General features: G+C 43.2%; 1 protein-coding gene across 2 annotated transcripts in view; it reads right to left on the bottom strand.

Annotated features, from left to right (window-relative positions):
- Nucleotides 1–2,360, bottom strand: part of HIPK1 (homeodomain interacting protein kinase 1) — a 39,748-nt gene extending 37,388 nt beyond the window's left edge. The window contains exon 1 of one of the 2 annotated variants that reach the window (XM_082226935.1): nucleotides 1,918–2,360. In XM_082226935.1, the coding sequence (XP_082083061.1) occupies nucleotides 1,918–1,987 (70 nt within the window). In that variant the 5' untranslated portion in view covers nucleotides 1,988–2,360. Of the gene's footprint in view, nucleotides 1–869; nucleotides 1,057–1,917 lie in introns of those variants that run through there. The other variant, XM_082226936.1, reaches the window with a different exon arrangement.
- Nucleotides 2,361–21,786: the final 19,426 nt, after the last annotated feature.

Genomic DNA, 21,786 nt, shown 5'->3' with positions numbered 1-21,786 from the left:
GATCTGACTCATTCTAAAGCAGCTTATGTCCCCATAATCCACACCCAAGCGTCCTGTTTGAAGGATTCCAACAAATACAAGAAATGAAGACCATCTCAGAGCCTGTGCTGGACTATGGACTATCCACTCCCCACAACAGGGTAATTCTGCTACAGGGTAGGGTGAGGAGCAGCAGCAGACTTTTTAATATGTTGATTTTCTTTAGAACGTTTTCTTAAAGTGTGCTTTAATATTTGCATAATAAATGTGCTTTAATATTTCTGATAAGCCACCCCACCTTTGAAGGATATATATCTTGAGAGGGACGATAAAAACGATCGTAATAATTAAATGAATAAGCACAAGTACAGGAAAGCTGACGATGGCGGTAGAATATGCCTCTGGAGTAAGTTCTTAAAAGGGACTTATATCAATGAACTGTAGTTTAAACATGGCAGAGGCGGAAGGCGGGGGGGGGGGAGAATATGAAAATGCCCTGCCCACTCACTAACCGGAGGCCCCAGCGACGGGCGTAATGGGAAAGGATTACACAGCGCCCCACTCGCTGGGCATTTTTGTTTTTTACAGTGGGGAGGCAAGCCTCGTGGATTAACAGGTTGTTACGGAGCGGGGGCCGCATAAGCAAGAGAAATACAGGAACCCGAGACTCGCCCCTCGACGGGCAACTCCCCCACCTCCCAAGAGCTACGCGATCTGACTGGCAACGCTCGGCCTCCGCCTCCCCAGCCAGGCCTCAGCGGCCCTCGAGTGCGATGATGGCGGCCTCTGAACCCGAGAAGCGACCTGCCCACAGCCCACGACAGAGCGCCGTCCCCACCCGCTGCATCCCACACCGAGGCCTCCCCGCGAGGGGCCGCCCGGGCACTTACTCGCCGCCGTTGGGGGTGTCTCAGCCACGGGCCGGGCCGGGAGCTGCCTGCCGGTGCCGGGGGACGAGCGGGCGCATCCTAGCCCCGGGACACGGGGCCGGCCCGGGCAAGGGGGAGCGCGGCCGCCGCGGCCTTCTCGAGGCGGCCAGCACAGGGGCAGCCCCCGGGCCTCTCGGATGCCGCTGACGCCAGGCTTCGGCCCCCGTCGCCCGCCCGCCAGCGAGCCCGGCCCGGCCCCCGCTGCTCTTTCAGCCGCCGCGCCCTCTGGGCCCCTCCGCTCAGCCCAGCTGCTCCCGCTCCGTTCCGCGCCCCTCTCTCGACTGAGTCAGGCGGAGCCAGCCGAACGCAGCACGCCAGCTAACGCCTCACGCTCCGAGCGCCGAGGCGGAAGCAGCCGAGCGCCGAGGCGGGGATGCGAACAGCCGCTTTCTTTTTTTTCCCCTCCCCCCACCGCTCTCCACGTGATCAGCGGCGGTTGAGCCGCGCCGAGGAATCGAGGCTCGCCGTCGTGACGGGAGACATTTTCTCCGATCGTCGCGGCCGCGATACGTTACAAAAAAAACGCAAATCATAAGCACGCAGCCCCTCCCTAGGCACCCGGATCCATCTCATTTGGGAAGGAGGGGGTGGGGGAAAGAGAGATACAACCCTGGACGATCAGAGCCCAGATACTAGGGGCATTTCCAATGGAAACGGCAAACCCCGCTGCCCTTGAAAGGAGCGCCTCCATGTCAAGTGCGCCGAGGCACAGGCCGAGAACATGGAGGGTTGGCTTCCCCGAGCCTAAACCCAGGAGACGGGACCTGCCCCCCGTGACGCAGCTGAGCATGGCCTGAGAGATCAGCCGGGGCACCTTGTCCGGGAGCGAGATTCGCCGGCCGCGGGGAGAGCCGCTTTGGGGCGCGCAGGCACGGGCAGAGCGCCGTCCTCTTCCGCGGCTGCTTCGCCTGCAGCATCCTAAAGGAAAGGCTCCCCTTTGTGGCTTCACGCGCCACGTGGCTCCCCTGCCACAGCTCGACCCCGACAAGCTGCGCAGCGCCGCACTTACCTCTCTTCCATTTCGATGTGGTTATCACCCCGCTATATTCAGTTCCTCGCGTGCGCCTTTTAGTTGCCATCTTCAGGCGGGTGAAGATCAGCTGAGCCAAAGTTCCCAAGTTTCTCGCCTCTGGATCGGCACAGGTCCTCTCTCTCTCTCTCTCTCTGATCAAGCCCAACCGATCCGCCGAAGTCCTAGACAACGACTGAAGGGGATAGGAATCCACTCCGAACTTGCCTTCAGGATGATTCTAGAGTTCTTTGCGCTTCCAAACGGCCAACGAAGTATTTTTACCGGTCCTGAGAGCAACCGCAACCGGTGCTGGAAGAAACACCAGGCCATTTCTGGAGAAGGCGAGCCAGCCTTTATATAGTCGACTCTGGTCTCACCTGGCCAGAACAATACAATTCAAATGTAAATCACATCACGTTTTAGCGCCTTTGTGAATAAAGTTTTAAGTGCTTCACGCTTAGTCCTACGGTCTAATCAACATTAAAGTAGATCGGCCTTTTGAGGGGCAAATCTAATCAGCAAGAGTAGTTGCCAAGAGGGATAACGGAATATAGTAATATAATCTGTAGTTGCAAAACGCTCTTAATGCTGTGATCCTGCCGTTTTGCTAAGGCAAGGGAAGTTTAACGTTCTTGTAAATTGAAATCTGAAAGGGGCTAATGGTCATGAGATAACATGCTCATTTATCATGGCTTCTACAAGCATTTAGCAATTCAGTACATTTGCCTAGGGCAAAATTAAATAAAGTTTACTATCCTTATTTTACAGATGGCTCCAACAAACAGTTCAACATTTCAATAGGGTACAAGTATACAGAACAAGTAGGCTCAATTTTAAGTACAAAGCCACTCTGCCTCCATTATTCCCCTCTAAACAAAGTCAGTATCTGTAATAAAAATTAACAAAGATGTTAGTTTCAACTTAGAATTAATAAACACTGAAGGATTTGCACTGGCTACAAAGGAACGGTTTGGGGGGTTTTCCAGCTGGATGCTCTCTAGGCCAAACACCAGGACCCTGCAGCTCAGGGATGCCCCAAATGACCACGCAGATGATTGGGCAGCAGCAAACAGGACTAGTTCAGAGCCCATCAGGGCTGACACTATTCATTGCAGAAACCTTTCTTTCTTACTATTTTATGGCCCAGAGACAGCTGGCCAAGCATGTACATAATGCTCTTTAAAGAAAAAAACTTTAAAAATGTATTATTCTTTTCTACTACAAAATGGTGCTTATTCCCAAGTAAATTCTCCCAGGCAGGAGAAGCAAAGCTCATTTTGTTCCTGCAGTCATGATGCTATGATTTAAGTGTGTTTAAAATGCAAAACTGCACATGCTCAGAGCATGTTTTTAAAATGAGGGTTGGCATGCTTTTCCCCCCCCCTCAACGTGATAGCAGTGTGGGGGAGGACAAAAAATAACTGTTAATTTGGACCTTCACAACTGAAATTTCTTTCATTACAATATACAGGTTCAAAAGGAAAAGGGGGGCATTCTTCCCTTTTCTACTTTCCAGTACCATGTCTAGTAATAAAAATAATCACATTTTAGTCTAGAAACCTTTATCTAGTACAGCAGAGAAATGTTTGTGGGAATGGGAACAAAAACACTGTACTTTCTCCCTCCCCCAAGGCCTGCACAGAAGTATTTTATTATATATCCCCATTAGTGCTAAACTGCCCATTTTACTGTAACCTACTATCCTCTCTTGAGTACATCTCTCTTTTATAAACTGAAACATTACTTAAGAGTTTCAGGTGGAGTCTGTTAGGCACAGAAATAGCTGGGTTACTGAAGCTTAAAATCCCATTTCTCAGGTTGCTTTTAGACTTTACCCATGAGAGGAGCAAAGGCAAATGCCTTGTGCTTCCTGGGTCTGCCCTCTCTGTCATGTCTAAAGTAGAAATTTGATGCAACCTTTTGCTGTGAGATGTACACGCTATCCCCAAATTGTCTCCACACACACCCAGTAGAGTTCCTTCTTTTTAATAGCTGCATGAGATGCTAAAACGGTAAAGCTTTCCTAGCATAGATATATAGTAGTGGAGGAGAAAGCATCACCTATTTAGTATCTTGCTGTGCAGCAGCTAAAGACACAAGGCCCAGCTACTACATGCAACATAACACACCAAGCAAATGTTTTCCAGCTCAGTGTTAGAGCATCTACCGTATTTTTTGCACCATAACACTCACTTTTTTCCTCCTAGAAAGTAAGGGGAAATGTCTGTGCGTGTTATGGAGGAAATGCCTACGGGTGGCATGCCTACAGATTTTCCTCCTCTAAAAACTACGTGCGTGTTATGGTCGGGTGTGTGTTATAGAGCGAAAAATATGGTACTTTGCATACTAGAAAGTCCTGGGTTCAATCCCAGGCAGCTCCATGTAGGGCTGGGAGAGAACCAGTTCTGAAATCCTGGGGAGCAGCTGCGAATTGGTGTGGATCATACTAATGCGAGAAGGATCAATGGTCTGACTCAGGATAAGGCAGTTACCTTTTTGGCTATTTTCTAGTGTTGGTATAAAAAGGTAAAGGACCTCTGACAGTTAAGTCCAGTCGTGAATGACTCTAGGGTTGCAGTGCTCATCTCGCTTTACTGGCCAAGGGAGCTGACGTTTGTCCGCAGACAGTTTTTCCGAGTCATGTGGCCAGCATGACTAAGCCACTTCTAGCGAAACCAGAGCAGCACACAGAAACGCCGTTTACATTCCCACCAGAGCGGTACCTATTTAACTACTTTTACTTTGACGTGCTTTTGAACTGCTAGGTTGGCAGGAGCTGGGACCGAACAACAGGAGCTCACCCCGTCGCGGGGATTCAAACCACTGACCTTCCGATCGACAAGCCCTAGGCTCAGTGGTAGCAAGTTCTATTGATAGCAGAATTAGTGGCTGCCCTCCAGATCTTTAATAAACATTCAAAGCTCACACACAGTACACCCCAAGGATTAGGAGAATTACAATTAGTTAAGAAAGGCATTTTAGGTCTGTGAGAAGTAAAGTACAGTTCCCAGGATTCTTTGGGCAGGGGTAAATATGCTTTAATGGTATGGTGTGTATGCAACCAGTGTCACATTCTTGCAAGGGATTCTTAACTTTGTTTCCCCTAAATTGGAGTAAGACAGGTCAAAAGCATCTGAATAGTAGCCTTTTCACCTTCCTGAAAGCAGTGTTGCTACCAGAAACAGTATTTTACAGGGGAAAGTGGCTGAAAGTTAAACCCTTAACAAGAACACATCCAGATGCAATCTAGGGATTGCAGAGGGGATCAGGGAGCTGCTAAGAAAACTCTAGAACCATTTCTTGTCTCTAAGAGTCAAAGTCCTAAACCAGGGGTAGGCAGCCTAAGGCACTGTGGGGAAGTTGCTCACTTGCCCTTAAGGGACAAAAAAGCTAGTTGCAGTCTGGGTACACTTGTAAAATTCAAACTGAGTCCAATTAGAATTTAGATAGCACCATGGTTCTCAACTTTCAAAGCAATCTGTAAAAGAAATTCTAAAAAGGGCACCAAACTCTATAAGAGATCATTCCTGCTAAATCAAGGCATATATACCTTCATGCATCTGCTGTTTCACGGATCCTGAAGCTTGCATTTTTTGTGTGAAATGAATGAAAATAATTTAAAAATGGGTAGAGAAGGTTGGCACACTGCAGAGTGCCAGGTGGAACATAATCTAATCTAAATACTGGATTACGCAATAGCCTGATCTATTAGAAGGCTCAAAATGCATGAGAATCTTCCACTGGTGTAAGCAATAAGACACTATATATTGAACATAAAAACAATTACAGGACACACAATAATTGGGTCCCCCCTTTGTGGAACTAACATACTGTCAGACACATTTTAGCATTCCTACATAATATCACACAACAAACTAATTAAATATCAGTTGCATATCTTGAGGCAATTGTGATCTTTTACATATCTTTTCAATCCTGGAGCACAGAATCTTGAGGTTTAAAAGTGAGAGTGTGTCCTTGCAATTCAACTTTTCCCCCTTTGTCAGCCCCCCTCCCCCGTCAGTCTATATCCTTTGGAAAGAGATAGCTGTGGCCACTCTGGTGTCTTTTGTTGTTGTTGCTGCAGGTAATAAATAGCCTTGTAATCAGGAGGAATTGGGCTGAGGGTTTTCCATCATTGGGTCTGCGTTAGCATCTGTAGAAGGGATATCCTGTAAGGGGTTTTTTAGGGACTTAAAGACACAGTTAGAAAAGGAAGGGGCAAAAGCAAAAAAAAAAAAATCTCCTTGAGTTATCTTAGGAAGCTACAAATAATAAAATCTTAGCGTGTTAATAATATTCAACTGAATAAAATGCTTATCTGCTAAGTTTGTTTACTTTCCTTCACTTAGTTATTCCACATATACAGGAAGAAAAGGGTAGAAACACAAGAAAGGTGGAAACAAAAATAAAAAATTAGATTACCAGTCAGATGAAAACGGACTTGACACAAAGACATCAGATTTAGAGAGGAATTATTATTAAATAATACAAAGATATTATCAAAACCACACAGATTACTACTGGACTGAAAAGTGGGAAATCATTGGGAAAAGGCTTAAAATTCACCATGTGCTATCTGGTAAAAGAGCACTTCATGAAAATGGCTTACATATGGTACCAGATCCCATCCAAATCAGTCAGAATAAATAAATATCAGCAATAAGTTTTGGAGATGTAACAAAATGAAGGAACCTTATTCAACATGTGATGGACATGTCCCCAAAGTAAAAAAAGAAAAAAAAGGACATGACCTATGAGGAACCAAAAATAAATAAATGCTAAAACACACAATTGTTAAAGTACCGTAACTCTACTCTTATCTATTTTGGCATTCTAACAATGAGCATCCCAAATGAAAATAAAAGAGTGTTTCTTGATGTGACAACATCAGCTAGAATGTTAATAGCAAAATACTGGAAAATGAGTTAATACTAAGAAAAGATGAATGGCAATTTAAAGTTGTGCAAGTACCTTGAACTAGCCACAATGACAGAACTAAGAAGAAATACTCAGGGCAAAAAGGTAAACAAATACCATTCCACAAACAATGTTTGTTTGTGCTTAGCTTAATTTCATAGACATAATGGAAAAACTGATTAATAAATGAAAACAGATTATTTGTAACTTAAAAATTGTCAAAGCCACTAACACAAATGCAATTACTTTTTTGAGAACCTCGGATATAGAATATTTAAATTACTGTTTGTATCCCCTCATTATTATTTGTGCTGTGGGAGAAAAGAAGGGACAAACACTTTTTTAATTGGTTTAGTCTTCTTAGAGGTTCACGTATCCTGTTTGAAAGGGAAAATTATTTCATGTGAAAATCTCTGTCAGGAAATGCTGTTCCTAAAATGCATAGGTACACACAAAACAAAACCTATTATAAAATTCATTAAAACCCTTTTTTCCTTTTCCTTTTCTTTTTAAAGTATAAACTACTCAAGAGACAAACTTATAGTAGGAGTACTCTGATATTTATACCTGTGGAAAGAATTTGGCATGTTAGATTTGGAACTTGGCAACCTCTTGACTTTTGATGGTCCAGTACTTAACCCCTTTTGTTTTGTTTTTTAAGTAGCCCCTGGAGCAAAGGACATGTAAGGGTGATTTCCCTCAATGGTTCCAAGTTTTTACATAAAGAAATTTGAATAATCCCCCCCCCCCCCGCAGGGCAGAGCTTTGTCAGTTCTTGGTTTAAACCTTTCCCCTAGGTGGGAAGTAAGCACCAACTGGGCTTCTTTCCCGTCAGGAGTCTGCGGGTTCATTTCTTTTGAATGAGGTGCACCCATTTTCTAAGACTGACAAATTCTGAAAAGGGGAACCTAGAAAAACTCCTTAACTGGAAACGTGGGTAAGCTTGAAAAGGGGTTGGACCTGGGCAAACTCTGAAGGGTCTGAAACAAGGGGAAACCTGGACAAACTCCGAAGGGGGAAGGACCTGGTCAAACTCCGAAGGGTCCAAAAGGGAGAAATCTGGACAAACTCCGAAAGGGGAACTCTCCCTCTTTTAATTTCTGTTCACCCCAACCCACTACCCGTGTTTCCTACTTATACTCACTTCCGCATGCACTGTCCTGGCGATCCTGGGATCTCTTGACTGGTTGTTTAAGGCTGGCCTGATCAAGCTTTGCTTCCTCCGGCTAACCCCGCTGGACCTCCAGTTATTTCCAGACCCTGGGATCGCTGGAGGACTGGTTATTTCTCCTGGCAAACTGCCTGGGGCACGCTGGATCACCAGTCCTTCCTCGCTCCCAGAATCCGGGTAACCAAATGTCTCTTCATGCGTCGCCATCTGTTGTAAACAAAAATCTGCCCTTTTCCCTTATGGGGTATCCAACAGCCCGTATAGAGTCCTTACGTAGGTTCCCTATTGGTAGGAGAAAATAACAGAGGCCAACCAGAAATTCCTATCACAAGTGCAAGATATGAACTTTCCTGTTATTTGTATGTCTGTATGAATTATACATACATATTACATTCACAAGGGCCAAATAGATATGGTGACACTATGTTGGGATTGTCATATTTCCAAAAGTGAAAAGCCAGACACAAAAGTTGCTGAGCTTTTTTTGGCAAAGATTTTGACAAACTGCTTCCGGCTATGTCTGGGAAATTCTGGATGTATTTCCTACTATGTGGAGATTAGAACATACCTCCCATGAGTAGAAATAAGTACTTTTTCAAGGTATTTGATTGGTTATTAAAAGCCACCAAGATTAGAATGTTATGCACATACTTACATAGGTAAAATTCCTGTTGAGTTTAGTGGGACATTTCTGAGTATACATGCACATAATCGAGCTAAAGGACAGGAAAACTACAATCAATTTATATAGGTCAGAAATTTAATTGTAATCATGGCTTCAGGGGACCACCAATAAGATTATTATTATTTAGTATGCAGTTGGACAGAAAATGTGGTTGGGGGGAATGCAATTGGGAAGCTGATTATGTGCAGTCTGAAAAATGGGAGGGGGGTTACATATTAGGCAAATGTGTTTATTAAGATCTTAAATAACAGACAATTCAAGGAACAGCATGTACATAGATTATATAAGTGTAAAATGTTCTCTGTTTTCAGATTTAAACAAACTGCCAAGGCCATATTAAAACACCACCTTTTTGGCCAGATCCTCATCTTCTTCACCTTCAAGCAGGTTGATATCATAGTTTGTAGTAGAGGCAACTGCTGAACTGATCAGACCAGGTTTTTTTTTTGTTTTGTTAAACTAATGGTCTTAGCTCGGGCTATAAGCACCCCCCATTTGGATGTCCAAAAACCTGTTGGGTCTTCCTTCTATCCCACCTGGCTGAATGGCAAGTCATACTTGAAGTAGAAGAACACTAGCCAGGGCTTAGCCTTCTGTCCAAGTCTTGGGCTGGAAGCTGGGAAGAGACATAGAGGCTTGTCTTGCACTGTGTGCTGAATCCAATGCTTATAGCTATGTGAAGGAAGAAGTTAGTGAGAGGAAGCGAGAAGGGGTGCAGCCCCTAGTCATAGATCAAAATTAAGAGATCAACGTAAGCAACTGAAAAATCATGTCTGTGGGGCAAAAAATCCTTTCCAGAAAGCAAAGCAAACTTGTCTGAACCATAATGCAGTTTAATGTAGCCTTTGTTAGTATGGACTGACTACTGTGCAATCAGTGTGATTACTAGCACAGCCGATGAGCATTCCTCTGTCAGTCTGCAAGGGCAACAGCAAATTCCTGTGTCTATAGAACTTCCCCAGCTTTGCTGTGTTTTTCTCTCCAGGGTTGCAATGGCAAAACCCCTCTGGGAATATGCTGCAGAACACACTAAATGCTATTTGTAGCTCACATTTTGTGGCTTTTTGCTATTATTTAAGCGGCAACAGTAGTAGTTTGATGGCATCAGGAACTCATGGGGGTTACGGGGAGGAAACCAGAGGCTTGATGGGAGATGTGGGCTAACAGCTAAGTATATGTATGCCGTCTTGGGTTTAATGACAAAAGGAAGGAAGGATAGAATTGTAAGAAAAAAAAAATCTGCAAGCAGTCGCACCTCCAATGAAATCAAGCTCATTTTCTCCTCACAAACAAATGAACCAGGGTAGGCTGTGAGATGACTAGCTCAAGGGCTGTGTACACACCACACATTGAAAGCTCATTCCTGCCCCCTGAGAATCCTGGGAACTGTAATTACTTCTCACAGAACTGCAATTCCCAGCACTCTTAGCAAACTACAGATTCCTGGATTATTTGGGGGGTACTTTTTAAAGCCTCAGCGCCTAGGGCTTGCCGATCGAAAGGTCGGCGGTTCGAATCCCCGTGGCGGGGTGCGCTCCCGCTGCTCGGTCCCAGCGCCTGCCCACCTAGCAGTTCGAAAGCACCCCCGGGGGCAAGTAGATAAATAGGTACCGCTTACCAGCGGGAAGGTAAACGGCGTTCCGTGTGCGGCTCTGGCTCGCCAGAGCAGCGTTGTCACGCTGGCCACGTGACCCGGAAGTGTCTCCGGACAGCGCTGGCCCCCGGCCAATAGATGTGAGATGGGCGCACAAACCCCAGAGTCTGTCAAGACTGGCCCGTTCGGGCAGGGGTACCTTTACCTTTACCTTTACTTTTTAATGTATGGCATATACACAGCCAAGGCAACCTGGTGAGTTTCATGGCAGAGTGGGGATTTGAGCCCAAATATCCCCTTTTCCGATCCAGCACTCTAAAGCACCATGAAGTGCCTGCTGCTGATCACATCCCTATAAGCATTTTGAAATTCATGGCACTTAAAAATACCGTATTTTTTGCACCATAACACTCACTTTTTCTCCTAACAAGTAAGGGGAAATGTCTGTGCGTGTTATGGAGGAAATGCCTACGGGTGGCATGCCTATGGATTTTCCTCCTCTAAAAACTACGTGCGTGTTATGGTCGGGTGCGTGTTATAAAGCGAAAAATACGGTACTTTAATCATAGAATCATAGAATCATAGAATCACAGAATCATAGAATCATAGAATCATAGAATCATAGAATCATAGAATCATACTTTCCTGACCAAAAAAATACATTGAAATGTATGTTTCAGTGAACAAAAATATCTATAATGTTTTAAACTTGCATGAAGGAGAATTTACATATAGCCAGCTCTTATTTAGAGGCTGATCCAAGCCTTGTTAAAAACTGGAGGATGTCTCCCTTTGTGCTAGTTACAGGTAGGTAGCTGTGTTGGTTTGCCGTAGTCAAAACAAAATTTAAATTTCCCCCCCTTCCAGTAGCCCCTTAGAGACAAACTAAGTTTGTTATTGGTATGAGCGTTCGTGTGCATAAACACTTCTTCAGACTGTTATATATAGTGAGAGGGTGGGGAGGGGTATTACTCAGAAGGATGGTGGGAATGGGTGATTAGCTGATAGATGTGGTAAACCTGTTAAGACTGTTAATGACTGCAATTGGTCTTACAGGAAAATGCAAGGGGTGAGATGGCTAAAAATAGCTTTATCTTGTATAATGAGATAAGAATCCAATGTCTCTATTCAGACCAGGTCTCTCCATGGTTTTAAGTTTGGTAAACAGTTGCAATTCAGCAACTTCTCTTTCAAGTCTATTTCTGAAATTGTTTGAAGAAGTTAAAACAGTTCAACACATCATCAGAGATCTACAACCTCTCCTAGACAATGACAGTTCTCTTTCTCAAGCTCTGGGAGGAAGATCTTTCATTGCCTACAGACACCCACCCAATCTTAAAGAACTCCTCACCCACAGTAGGAGAACACTTCAATCTCCCAGGACATTCTATTCAAGATCTCAAAGTAGCTGTCCTATTACAAAACAATTTCAGAAATAGATACATGATAAAGCTATTTTTAGCCGTCTCATCCCTTGCTTTTTCCTGTAAGACCAATTGCAGTCGTTAACCCTCTCACTATATGTAAGGGTCTGGTGACTTCTGTTTCAGTGTATCTGAAGAAGTGTGCATGCACACGAAAGCTCATACCAATAACAAACTTAGTTGGTCTCTAAGGTGCTACTGGAAGGAATTTTAAAATTATTATTTTGTTCCCTGTGTGCTAGTTTCAGGAAGAGATTTCATAAAGCTCCCTTTAAAGTTCCTAAAGGACTTGAGCCTTTCCTTTAGGAAAATCAGACAGAAAAAGCACCTGCTTTTCCTGCTGCTGCAATGGTAGGTCGGCACTCCTCACTCTCATATGACAAAGGACATTGTGCCGCTGCCTCATCTCCACAGCATAATGATTTAAAATAAAAACAACCTCCTTTTACCTTCAGTTCACCCCTATCCCCCATTGTTACCCAACAGGAACAACTGGGAAACTTATGTTGTCACTCAGTGCAACCCTATTATTAACAGAGTTTGCACATGAAAGGGGGGGGGGAATACATCCATTATCTCCTTTGTCAGATGTTCCCCTGACCAGTGTTCTGGGTAAAACCCATACACTGCTGTCCTTTCTAATGCATATGTTTGCATGAAACAGTAAAAATTAATTTGACTAAGAACTGTAATTTCATTGTGAAATACAGTAACTTGAAACTAGTATCTTATTGAATAATAAAACATGTAGAATCAGACTCAGAACACAGTAGGAGGGGGAAGGATTGCCATAAAACGCTTCACCCTCGTATAATAAACTATCTGTAATCATTTTTCTTTGAGTGTGATGGGGGATGGAGAATAACAGCTTAATTACCTACTTGGAATGTGCAATACCTTAACTACCGATTTCCAAAGTTCCAATGAAAATGTGCTGAGAAACACAGGGAAGCACTTTCATAATAAAAAATGGTGACTAAATATGCATTTACATCTTGATTTTAGATTTCGTGCCTTAGAATGTGAACACTTTTGACCACACTGGGAAACATTACTGTTTGAGATGAGAAATGCTTTTTTCTTTCTTTCTTTTTTTTAAAGTAACCTTTTTTCTGGCTACTGTGGTAAGTGGAACCATTTCTTTGTAGCAAGAGGCTGTTTTCAGTGTTATCTGTAGTAGGACTTAAATAAGATACCTCTCAAGAACTTTCATGATTCTCTCTATATATGGAAGTGAATAGCTTCGGTACAAAAAATAAGGTCAAAGTGCTTTTCTGAATGTGAGCCCAAACCAGGGATAAAATACGTAGGAAATTTTGTAAACAGCTCAAATCAGTTTCCTTTGCTGCTATGTGGGGGAAGCGTAGGTCTTCCTGTTACACAATGTTTGTGTCAACAGCAGGAAAATGTGAGGCTATTTGACAGCAGACAGCAATGAAGCAGCCAAAAAAACCAGAAGCTGTCTATTACCGTCAGTGGGGCTACAATTTCTGCCCAATTGCAATGTATAAAGATTACTAGAGCCATAACGAGACTGAGTGACTCTCAGAACCAAGTATTTTAAAAGGGAGATAAGAATATCATCCTAGAAACTGAGTGATGAATATTTTTCATCTTCTAATGTAGGGCCACCCCCACCAAGAAAAACCCCACCACCCTATCCTGGTCTTTAAAGTTTGAACTGCAAAAATTAGCAGGGGGTTTTAATGCCATTGAGCTAAACATGATCACACACTAAAAGTCTGAGGAGATAAGGAATCTATGGCCCTTCAGCTGTTGTGGGACTCCAAATCCCATCAGCCCCAGTCAGCATGGCCAGATACGAGGGATGATGGGAGTTGTTGTTCAGCAACATCTGGAGAGTTCCAGGTCCCCTATCACTGGTTTAAAGTGAGGTACTTCATCCAATATAAATGGTGAGCAGGCAAGTTGCACAGACTGCTGAGAAATCTAGTCCTGAGATTTTCAAGCTCCTGGCAGCAGCCCCAGGCAGAAGTAATAAATCAAGGATAGTTAAAGGAAAAACAATTGTCAAATAAGGAAGATGATGAAAGCAAGACTTGTGATTTAAGAGATTTGTTTATAGACAAAGGTATAGTAAGCTACCGAACTGGGCACTATAGACAAGAGATACAAATCAGGCAGACACTGTGTCATTCTTGTATAATAATAATAATAATAATAATAATAATAATAATAATAATAATAATAATAGCATTTTTTTTTTGTTTTAAGAACAGCAACAACAATATTTAAGTTACAGGTACAGTAGTTAGCCATGTTGGTCTGCCTTAGTCAAAACAAAATAAAATAAATAAAATAAATCCTTCCAGTAGCACCTTAGAGACCAACTAAGTTAGTTATTGGTATGAGCTTTTGTGTGCATGCACACTTCTTCAGATACACTGAAACAGAAGTCACCAGACCCTTATATATAGTGAGAGGGTGGGGAGGGGTATTACTCAAAAGGGTGGTGGGAATGGGTGATTAGCTGATAGGTGTGGTAAACCTGTTGACGACTGTTAACGACTGCAATTGGTCTTACAGGAAAAAGCAAGGGGTAAGATGGCTAAAAATAGCTGTCTCATGGATTATTATCTCATTATACATGATAAAGCTATTTTTAGCCATCTCACCCATTGCTTTTTCCTGTAAGACCAATTGCAGCCATTAACAGGTTTACCACACCAATCAGCCTATCACCCATTCCCACCACCCTTTTGAGTAATACTCTGTTTCAGTGTATATGAATAAATGTTTATGCACACGAAAGCTCATACCAATAACTAACTTAGTTGGTCTCTAAGATGCTACTGGAAGGATTTTTTTAAAAATAAAAAATTTCAACAATATTTAAATCAGTCCAGCCCTTGTTTGTAGAGTTAGCAGAGTTGGAATAGCCCCTGAACTCTCTCTTGTCCTTTTAACAGCAGCTTGCTTGCATAATTCACCAGGTGAAACATTTCATGGCACATATATAACACCATCAGGGACTAATAATAGCAGGGTTCCTGTGCCACTAAGAAGTTGGGACAGGCAGAAATTCAAGAGGTGCAGCTTTCCCTTCCACTGATGGGAAAAGTTGTAAAAGTATTGCCTGTCCCACAAGAGTACAGGAACCATGCTTAGCTGGGGTTAGATAGTTAGGACAGGAGTGTCCAAACTGCTTTCCCTCATCTTACACCAAGCCCAAAGGAGACAGTTGATGGCCTTGGCAGAAAGAGCACACAACAGCAATGGAGGGTAGAAGTGTCGTTTGCTCTGTTGCGTAGTGAAGGACTGAGCTGCCAGTGATAAGATTCAAATATAGAAACTGTGCTAAGAGCTCAGTGCAGACAACTTGACAGGAGAGCTTGACCTTGCTCCTGAATTCCGAGGTTGTCCAATTGAAAATGAGGCCTACAGCACTCAGAAACACTATTTAATATTTTCAGTCTTCCTGTAAGCCTTGCTTCTGGAAAACCATGTTCATTATATAATGCTGATAAAAGTGGCAGAGCCCAAACAGGTAGGGAATGGAGCTGTGAGCCAAGAAAATTCTCAACAGCATGCCTGAGCCAGCGCTTCTCGTGAATAGTGCTTATGTGGAAGGATATGAATGACCTTGTAATTTACCAGGCTTGGTAGCTATACAGTGGTACCTTGGGTTAAGTACTTAATTCGTTCCGGAGGTCTGTACTTAACCTGAAACTGTTCTTAACCTGAAGCACCACTTTAGCTAATGGGGCCTCCTGCTGCTGCGCCGCCGCTGGAGCACGATTTCTGTTCTCATCCTGAAGCAAAGTTCTTAACCTGAAGCACTATTTTTGGGTTAGTGAAGTCTGTAACCTGAAGCGTGTGTAACCTGAAGCTTTTATAACCCAAGGTACCACTGTATCTGTGCTCCTCAAAGAAGTGTGATGTGTTCTTTTGCATTCAAAGAGCAGAGGATGAGGTGTCAATAGTCTAAGCCCAGGGGTCAGCAACCTAAGGCCCATGGGCCGGAAGTGGCCCGTGGAGGTCATTTAACCGGCCCACGAGCCACCCCCATACTGAGCTGCCTGTGGTGCTGGAAATCAAGTCTGTGCAGACACAGACCGAGAAAATCATGGGTGCACACGCGCAGATGCCAAAAATCATGGGTGCGGACGATTATGCACATGTGAGATCTGGTCCACAGATGGATCTCAGCAGGACCAATCCAGACCAGACAAGATAAACCTTGCTGATCCCTGACCTAAGCCATGGGTAGGCAAACTAAGGCCCGGGGGCCAGATCCGACCCAATCGCCCTCTAAAGCTGGCCCGCGGACAGTCCAGGAATCAGCGTGTTTTTACATGAGTAGAATGTGTCCTTTTATTTAAAATGCATCTCTGGGTTATTTGTGGGGCATAGGAATTTGTTCATTTTTTTCTTCAGAATATAGTCTGGCCCCCCTCAAAGTCTGAGGGATAATGGACTGGCCCCCTGCTGAAAAAGTTTGCTGACCCCTGGCTAAGCAGCCTCAACCTGGAAATTTGCATACTGAAGCTGGCACAAAGTGGTTCATTGTTTGTATAAGGATTTGAGAAATAATTCCATGTTGATTGGCCCATACCTGGGGGAAGATTGCTGTTAGGGTTTTTTAAGAAAAGAAACAAGTAAGCATGCAAGTTAAAACAAACCAAAGGATTTTAAAAGCCACAGTCATAACACAGATGCAAATTATCGCCTTGCTGATGCAGCAAAGAAAGATGAAAGGGAACTCAAAGCTAAAGACTGTATCTTCTATGGAGGTCTCACTTTGCACTATTTTGTGCTCCTGGCATCCCCACAGAAGGATTTCATAGGTTCAGTCTTTCTTGATCCAATTTTAGACAACTGGATAGCTCCGTCAATAGAGTATGAGACTCATCATCTCAGGCTTGTGAGTTTGAGCCCTGCGTTTGGTGAAAGATTCCCGCATTGCAATGGGTTGGATTGGATCCCCCTTGTGGCCCCTTCCAACCAATTCTATGATGCTATGATTCTATATACCATCTCCTTGGCTTCCAAGAGCATTGCAAGGACTATAGCTCAATGGTAGAGCATTTGCTTTGGATCCAGAAGATTCCAGGTTCAATCCCTGGCTTCTCCAGGCAGGGCTGGAAATATCTCTTCTGAAACCATGGAGAGCTGCTGCCAGTCAGTGCATGCAATGCTGAGCTATGTTGTTGTTGTTGTTTATCCATCCTTCATGCAAAGGTCCCAGGCCAGGTTCCTATTTCTTGACACACTTGAAACATCTTCACAACTTAGGTTGCTTCCTAGTAAAAGTGTTTGAAGATATCAGATGTGTATTCACATGATGCTTCAGTTTATGACTGTCATTTAACACTTTGTTTTACAATCTCCTGCCTAATGATTGTCACAACAGCCATGTGAGGTAAATCACTATTAATCCCATTGTACAGATGTGGGGACTAAGACTGGCAGCAACTTGCTCAACCCTCCCACATGGAATTAGATGCTAGAACATGTATATTGAATTCTTAACAATTTATTGTAATTCCCTCGCCCACAATCCAGATTGCCATTTGCCCCTGTCATCCACTGCTTCCAGTTCCGGATGATACATTTTAAGAAAGACGTTGACAAAGTGTGCAGAAGCAAACCAAGATGGTGAAGGGTCTGGAAAGGAAGATTAATTTCAATGGGTAGACTCAATGAAATTAATGAAGCTAAATAACTTGTGTGCATTGATTTCAATGGGTTTGTTCTTTTTTTAAATGTATTTTTATTAAAGATTATTAAAGGCATGTGCAATGTCTCTCTCTCGTATTTTTTTCCACGTAACACTTTTTTTAAAAACAACAACAAATCGGTTTCATTTGTTGAGACATTAGGAAGAATAGGGGTCAATGGGTTTGTTCTGAGTAGAACTAACATTGGCTACAACTCCAGGTCCTCTGAGTAATGGTTGAAAAAGCTGGACAAGTTTAGCCTAGACAGAAGAGAATATTAAGGCATGAGAATTTTATTTAAATATCTGAAGGTCTGTCATTCCGAAGGTGAAGCAGACTCAGTGGGTAAAAATTTAGTGGAAGCACGTTTCAGATAAACAGCAGGAGCAGGTAGAACAGACCGCTTCCAGGAGATGAAAGGCTCCTACTGATTTAAGCAGAGACTGGGATTGGTGGCCATCTGTTGTGAATGTTGAAGTGGCAAGTTTTCTTCACTGAGCAGAAGTTTGGACTAGATGATATCCAAAGTCCCTTCCAGTTATTCTATGGCTCTGTGTGAAATTGTTCTGGCCATGTCTTCTAGCTGGAAAGAGGCAATTCCAGGTGAGTGACTCATACAGAGGCACACGGAGGGTGTGGGTTCCTCTAAAGATGGGTTAATCTCTATTTCTACATTGGGAGCTGCTGAGCGATCTAAATAAATGCCTGGTTTAGAGTTGAGAACATAAATTGCTGCACCCAGCAGAGCTGAATGAATAGAAACAGTTTCATGAATGCAATAACTCATAAAGAGACACAGTGGGCAGCCTCCCATGATTTAGCTGTACAGGAGCCCTCAATTGTTTCAAGAATCAATTTCTCATAGCATAGTAGCAGTTTTATCATGCCAGTTTGGGAATTAATTCCCGGCTGCAATAGTCATGTTCTGGTTACGTGTTGTTATTAGGCAAAGTTTTTGGTGGTGGTGAGAAACGCTCTGATTTGATTTTTCCTGGAAGGGGATGTTATCACAGTGCAACAATCCTATGCTCTGATATAGTGCTAAACCTCAGCTATTTGTTTTTAAAAGTGAGATCCAGAGTCACAGATGACTGCAGAAGAAGAAATGCGTTTCATTTGAAAATGATTGAGAATACAAATGAGTTCTGTCTACTCAAAGTCACCCAAGGCAACAGAGAGATTAAAAAACCCCTAAGAAAACTGATTACAGCATGAAGTAATTAAAATATAATATAATATCATATCATATCATCATATCATATCATATCATATCATATCATATCATATCATAGAGGAGGAAGATCCACACAAGAAAAACTCTTGAATAATATTTAGCAGTTGCCCAATAATAATAGATCTCTGAGCAACGTACACAAATAATAAAAAGCAAAGAACAAAATTACGAGCAGCAAAAAAACAGTAAGCACACCTTGCTGCTGTTGTATTACTACTAGAATAATGCCAGGGTGACAGTACAGGGAAGTAAAGGTTAGTTTAAAAAACAGCCACACTGCTAAGAAGTTATTTGCATCACCTTTTCACAGATCAGAAAACTGCTGGGTGCATAGGCACATGCAAGCATGCTCGCACGCACACACGTACATGATAAAAAAAAAATCGTATCTGCTCAAGGCCGTTAATGAGGTTGAGTCTTCTTAAAGCAGTTAATGTTCTGGTGGGCAAAACTAATGTCGTCTGAGGGCGGTTTTAGCATGGGAAGAAGGATGTTGGTGGACCAAGAAGTCAATATCTACTTCCCAATATGTACAATCGCCTGCTGTCAAGTCCCATTACAGTGGTACCTCGGGTTACATACGCTTCAGGTTACAGACTCCGCTAACCCAGAAATAGTGCTTCAGGTTAAGAACTTTGCTTCAGGATGAGAACAGAAATCGTGCTCCGGTGGCGCGGCAGCAGCAGGAGGCCCCATTAGCTAAAGTGGTGCTTCAGGTTAAGAACAGTTTCAGGTTAAGTACGGACCTCTGGAACGAATTAAGTACTTAACCCGAGGTACCACTGTACTGCCGAAAAGGAACACATGCTCTTTACTTCAGCAGCTGGCAACTTTGGAACCAAGTGCCATCACTCTGGGGTTTGGTTTGGCCAGGCACTACCAGTTTCTCATTTTGCTGCCAAAGTTTGGATATTTAATGAATACAGTTAAGGATATGCATAGGTTCTTAACTGTGGATCTGTTTAATTAAACAACTGGCAGATTTTTGAGATGGGCAGACCAGAACTGCTATTTAATGTTAAATTCGGAGACATCACATTACTTATATAATCTGTGCCGCCCATTATTTTGTGAAAACCACTCTCCTTTGATGTCAGGGTTGGATTCAGAAATAGGCCAGCAACAAAACACTAAATCACCCAAGGCCAGGTAAATTAACTCTTTATTCAAGGAAACATTCCACAGCTCTAGCCTAGTGGTCTCAGCAACTCTTTCTAGGTCTTGCCTGATGAAGCAGTTGAATGGACTGCAAGGACTAAAGTTCCCTGCCTTCCTAGTGCCCACTAGGACTCCTCCTTCTTTCCAGGGTCTTTCGCATGCAGTTTCAGGCTCTGCTGGTTTCATTTCTTTGCATGTTCTAGGAGACCAGGAGGGGAGGGGAGCTGGTTGCAGCAGGAGAGAGAGAGAGAGACTGAGACTCCTTGGCTTCTTCAGCATCCTTCCTGTCTCCACCCTCTCCACCCCTGGTTTCTGCCTTGGAGTCTGATCTGTGCTCTGCCGCAGCCTCTTCCTGTTCACGAAACCCTGGCACCTTTTCAGCTTCCAACACCTCCTCCCAATCTGCTCCTTCTCCCTCTGACCACTCATCGTTGTCCCACCCCAGTTCCCTGGCTCTGAGCCATCTCCTCCTGGGGTTTCTCCAGCTGGTGGCTCCTACCACCTCAGCCAGCCTATAGCATTTGAGCAGCCTTCACCTTGTGCCCTCCAGATGTTTCTTCTACAACTCACAACAGTCTCAGCCATACCAGAGAATGTCAGGTTGGTGAAGTCTGCCACCACACGTGTCTCAATAAACTTAGCTGTAGGCACACCTGTTCTCTCTAGCTTTTGGTGGCCAGTTTAGATTTTCAGCATTTCATTTCTTTTTGCATTGCTGTATAGATTGCTGTTTTTTTCATCCGATTGTAAACTCTCTTTGGAGTCGCTGCCTCTGAATGCCTGCTGCTAGGAACCACAAGTGGGGAAAGGGTGCTGTTGTGCAGAGGTCCTAGGGTTATTAAACACCAGCCACCAAGCTGACATTTCCAATGAGTGTCCTACAGCCATAGTCAATTTAGTACAGTGGTACCTCGGGTTACATACACTTCACGTTACAGACTCCACTAACCCAGAAATAGTACCTTGGGTTAAGAACTTTGCTTCAGGATGAGAACAGAAAACGTGCGGCGGCAGCAAGAGGCCCCATTAGCTAAAGTGGTGCTTCAGGTTAAGAACAGTTTCAAGTTAAGAACAGACCTCCAGAACGAATTAAGTACTTAACCCGAGGTACCACCGTACTCATCTGTAAAATTGGCATTTAGCTTACATTGAATATCATCAGACTCCTTGTTTGGAAAGACCCTTTTGGAAATCTTTAGAATGTGCCTGGGATTTTTGGATATGTAATTTGGTGTGATCCTCAAACTTGTCCAGTTTATTGTTCAGTGCTGGTCCTGGTTAATATAGGAACTAGGTAAATAACTTCAGTTGACATGCAGAACTTTAAGGGACTCTATTCCCCTGCACTGTGAAAACTATCACTTTAAAAAACAGGAAACCAAAGGCAGAAATAAAGAAATGTTCAGTCCATAAGTCAAAGATTTTTAGAAAATCCGTATCTGTCTATATGTTTGTTAACATTTAAATAATTTTAAGACTTGTGTTACATTGCATACCTTCCAACCCACTGGAAATAAGGCTTTTCGTGTATGATAAATTAATAGTCCAGCAGTTGTGTTCTTTAAGAAAACAGGGGTTTATGCCATTACTTTTTAATTTGTCTAATATTTCATCACATCTATTTGACATATTTCTCCAGCTGCACTGCCTGGCAACACTGGTTCAGAGGTATCTTCCCAGCATCTTCTCCAGCAAAAACTAGGGAAATAATTTGTTTTGTTTCCCTGCATTATTTCAGGATTCCCGTTTTCATTTTTCTTATGTATTTTCTACTGCACATACAGCATTCTGTGTCTGCTGCTTCTGGGTGAAAAAGAATCATATTGATCTCAATTAGGTTCTCACCAATTATCTCCCACTCCTGCAAAACACTGTGTCTGATGCTGCCAACCTTCACCTACGACATACTCAGCAGAGGTGCATTTACATAACCCACCCCACCTTCTGCTGCATTTTGCATGCTCTCCTAGTTGTGGTTTTTGCATTCAGCTTGGAAAGC

The sequence above is a fragment of the Podarcis vaucheri genome (genome assembly GCF_965113315.1).
Source record: "Podarcis vaucheri genome assembly, chromosome: 6".
Classification (NCBI taxonomy): domain Eukaryota; kingdom Metazoa; phylum Chordata; class Lepidosauria; order Squamata; family Lacertidae; genus Podarcis; species Podarcis vaucheri.
This window is presented reverse-complemented; position numbering and strand designations above follow the sequence as displayed.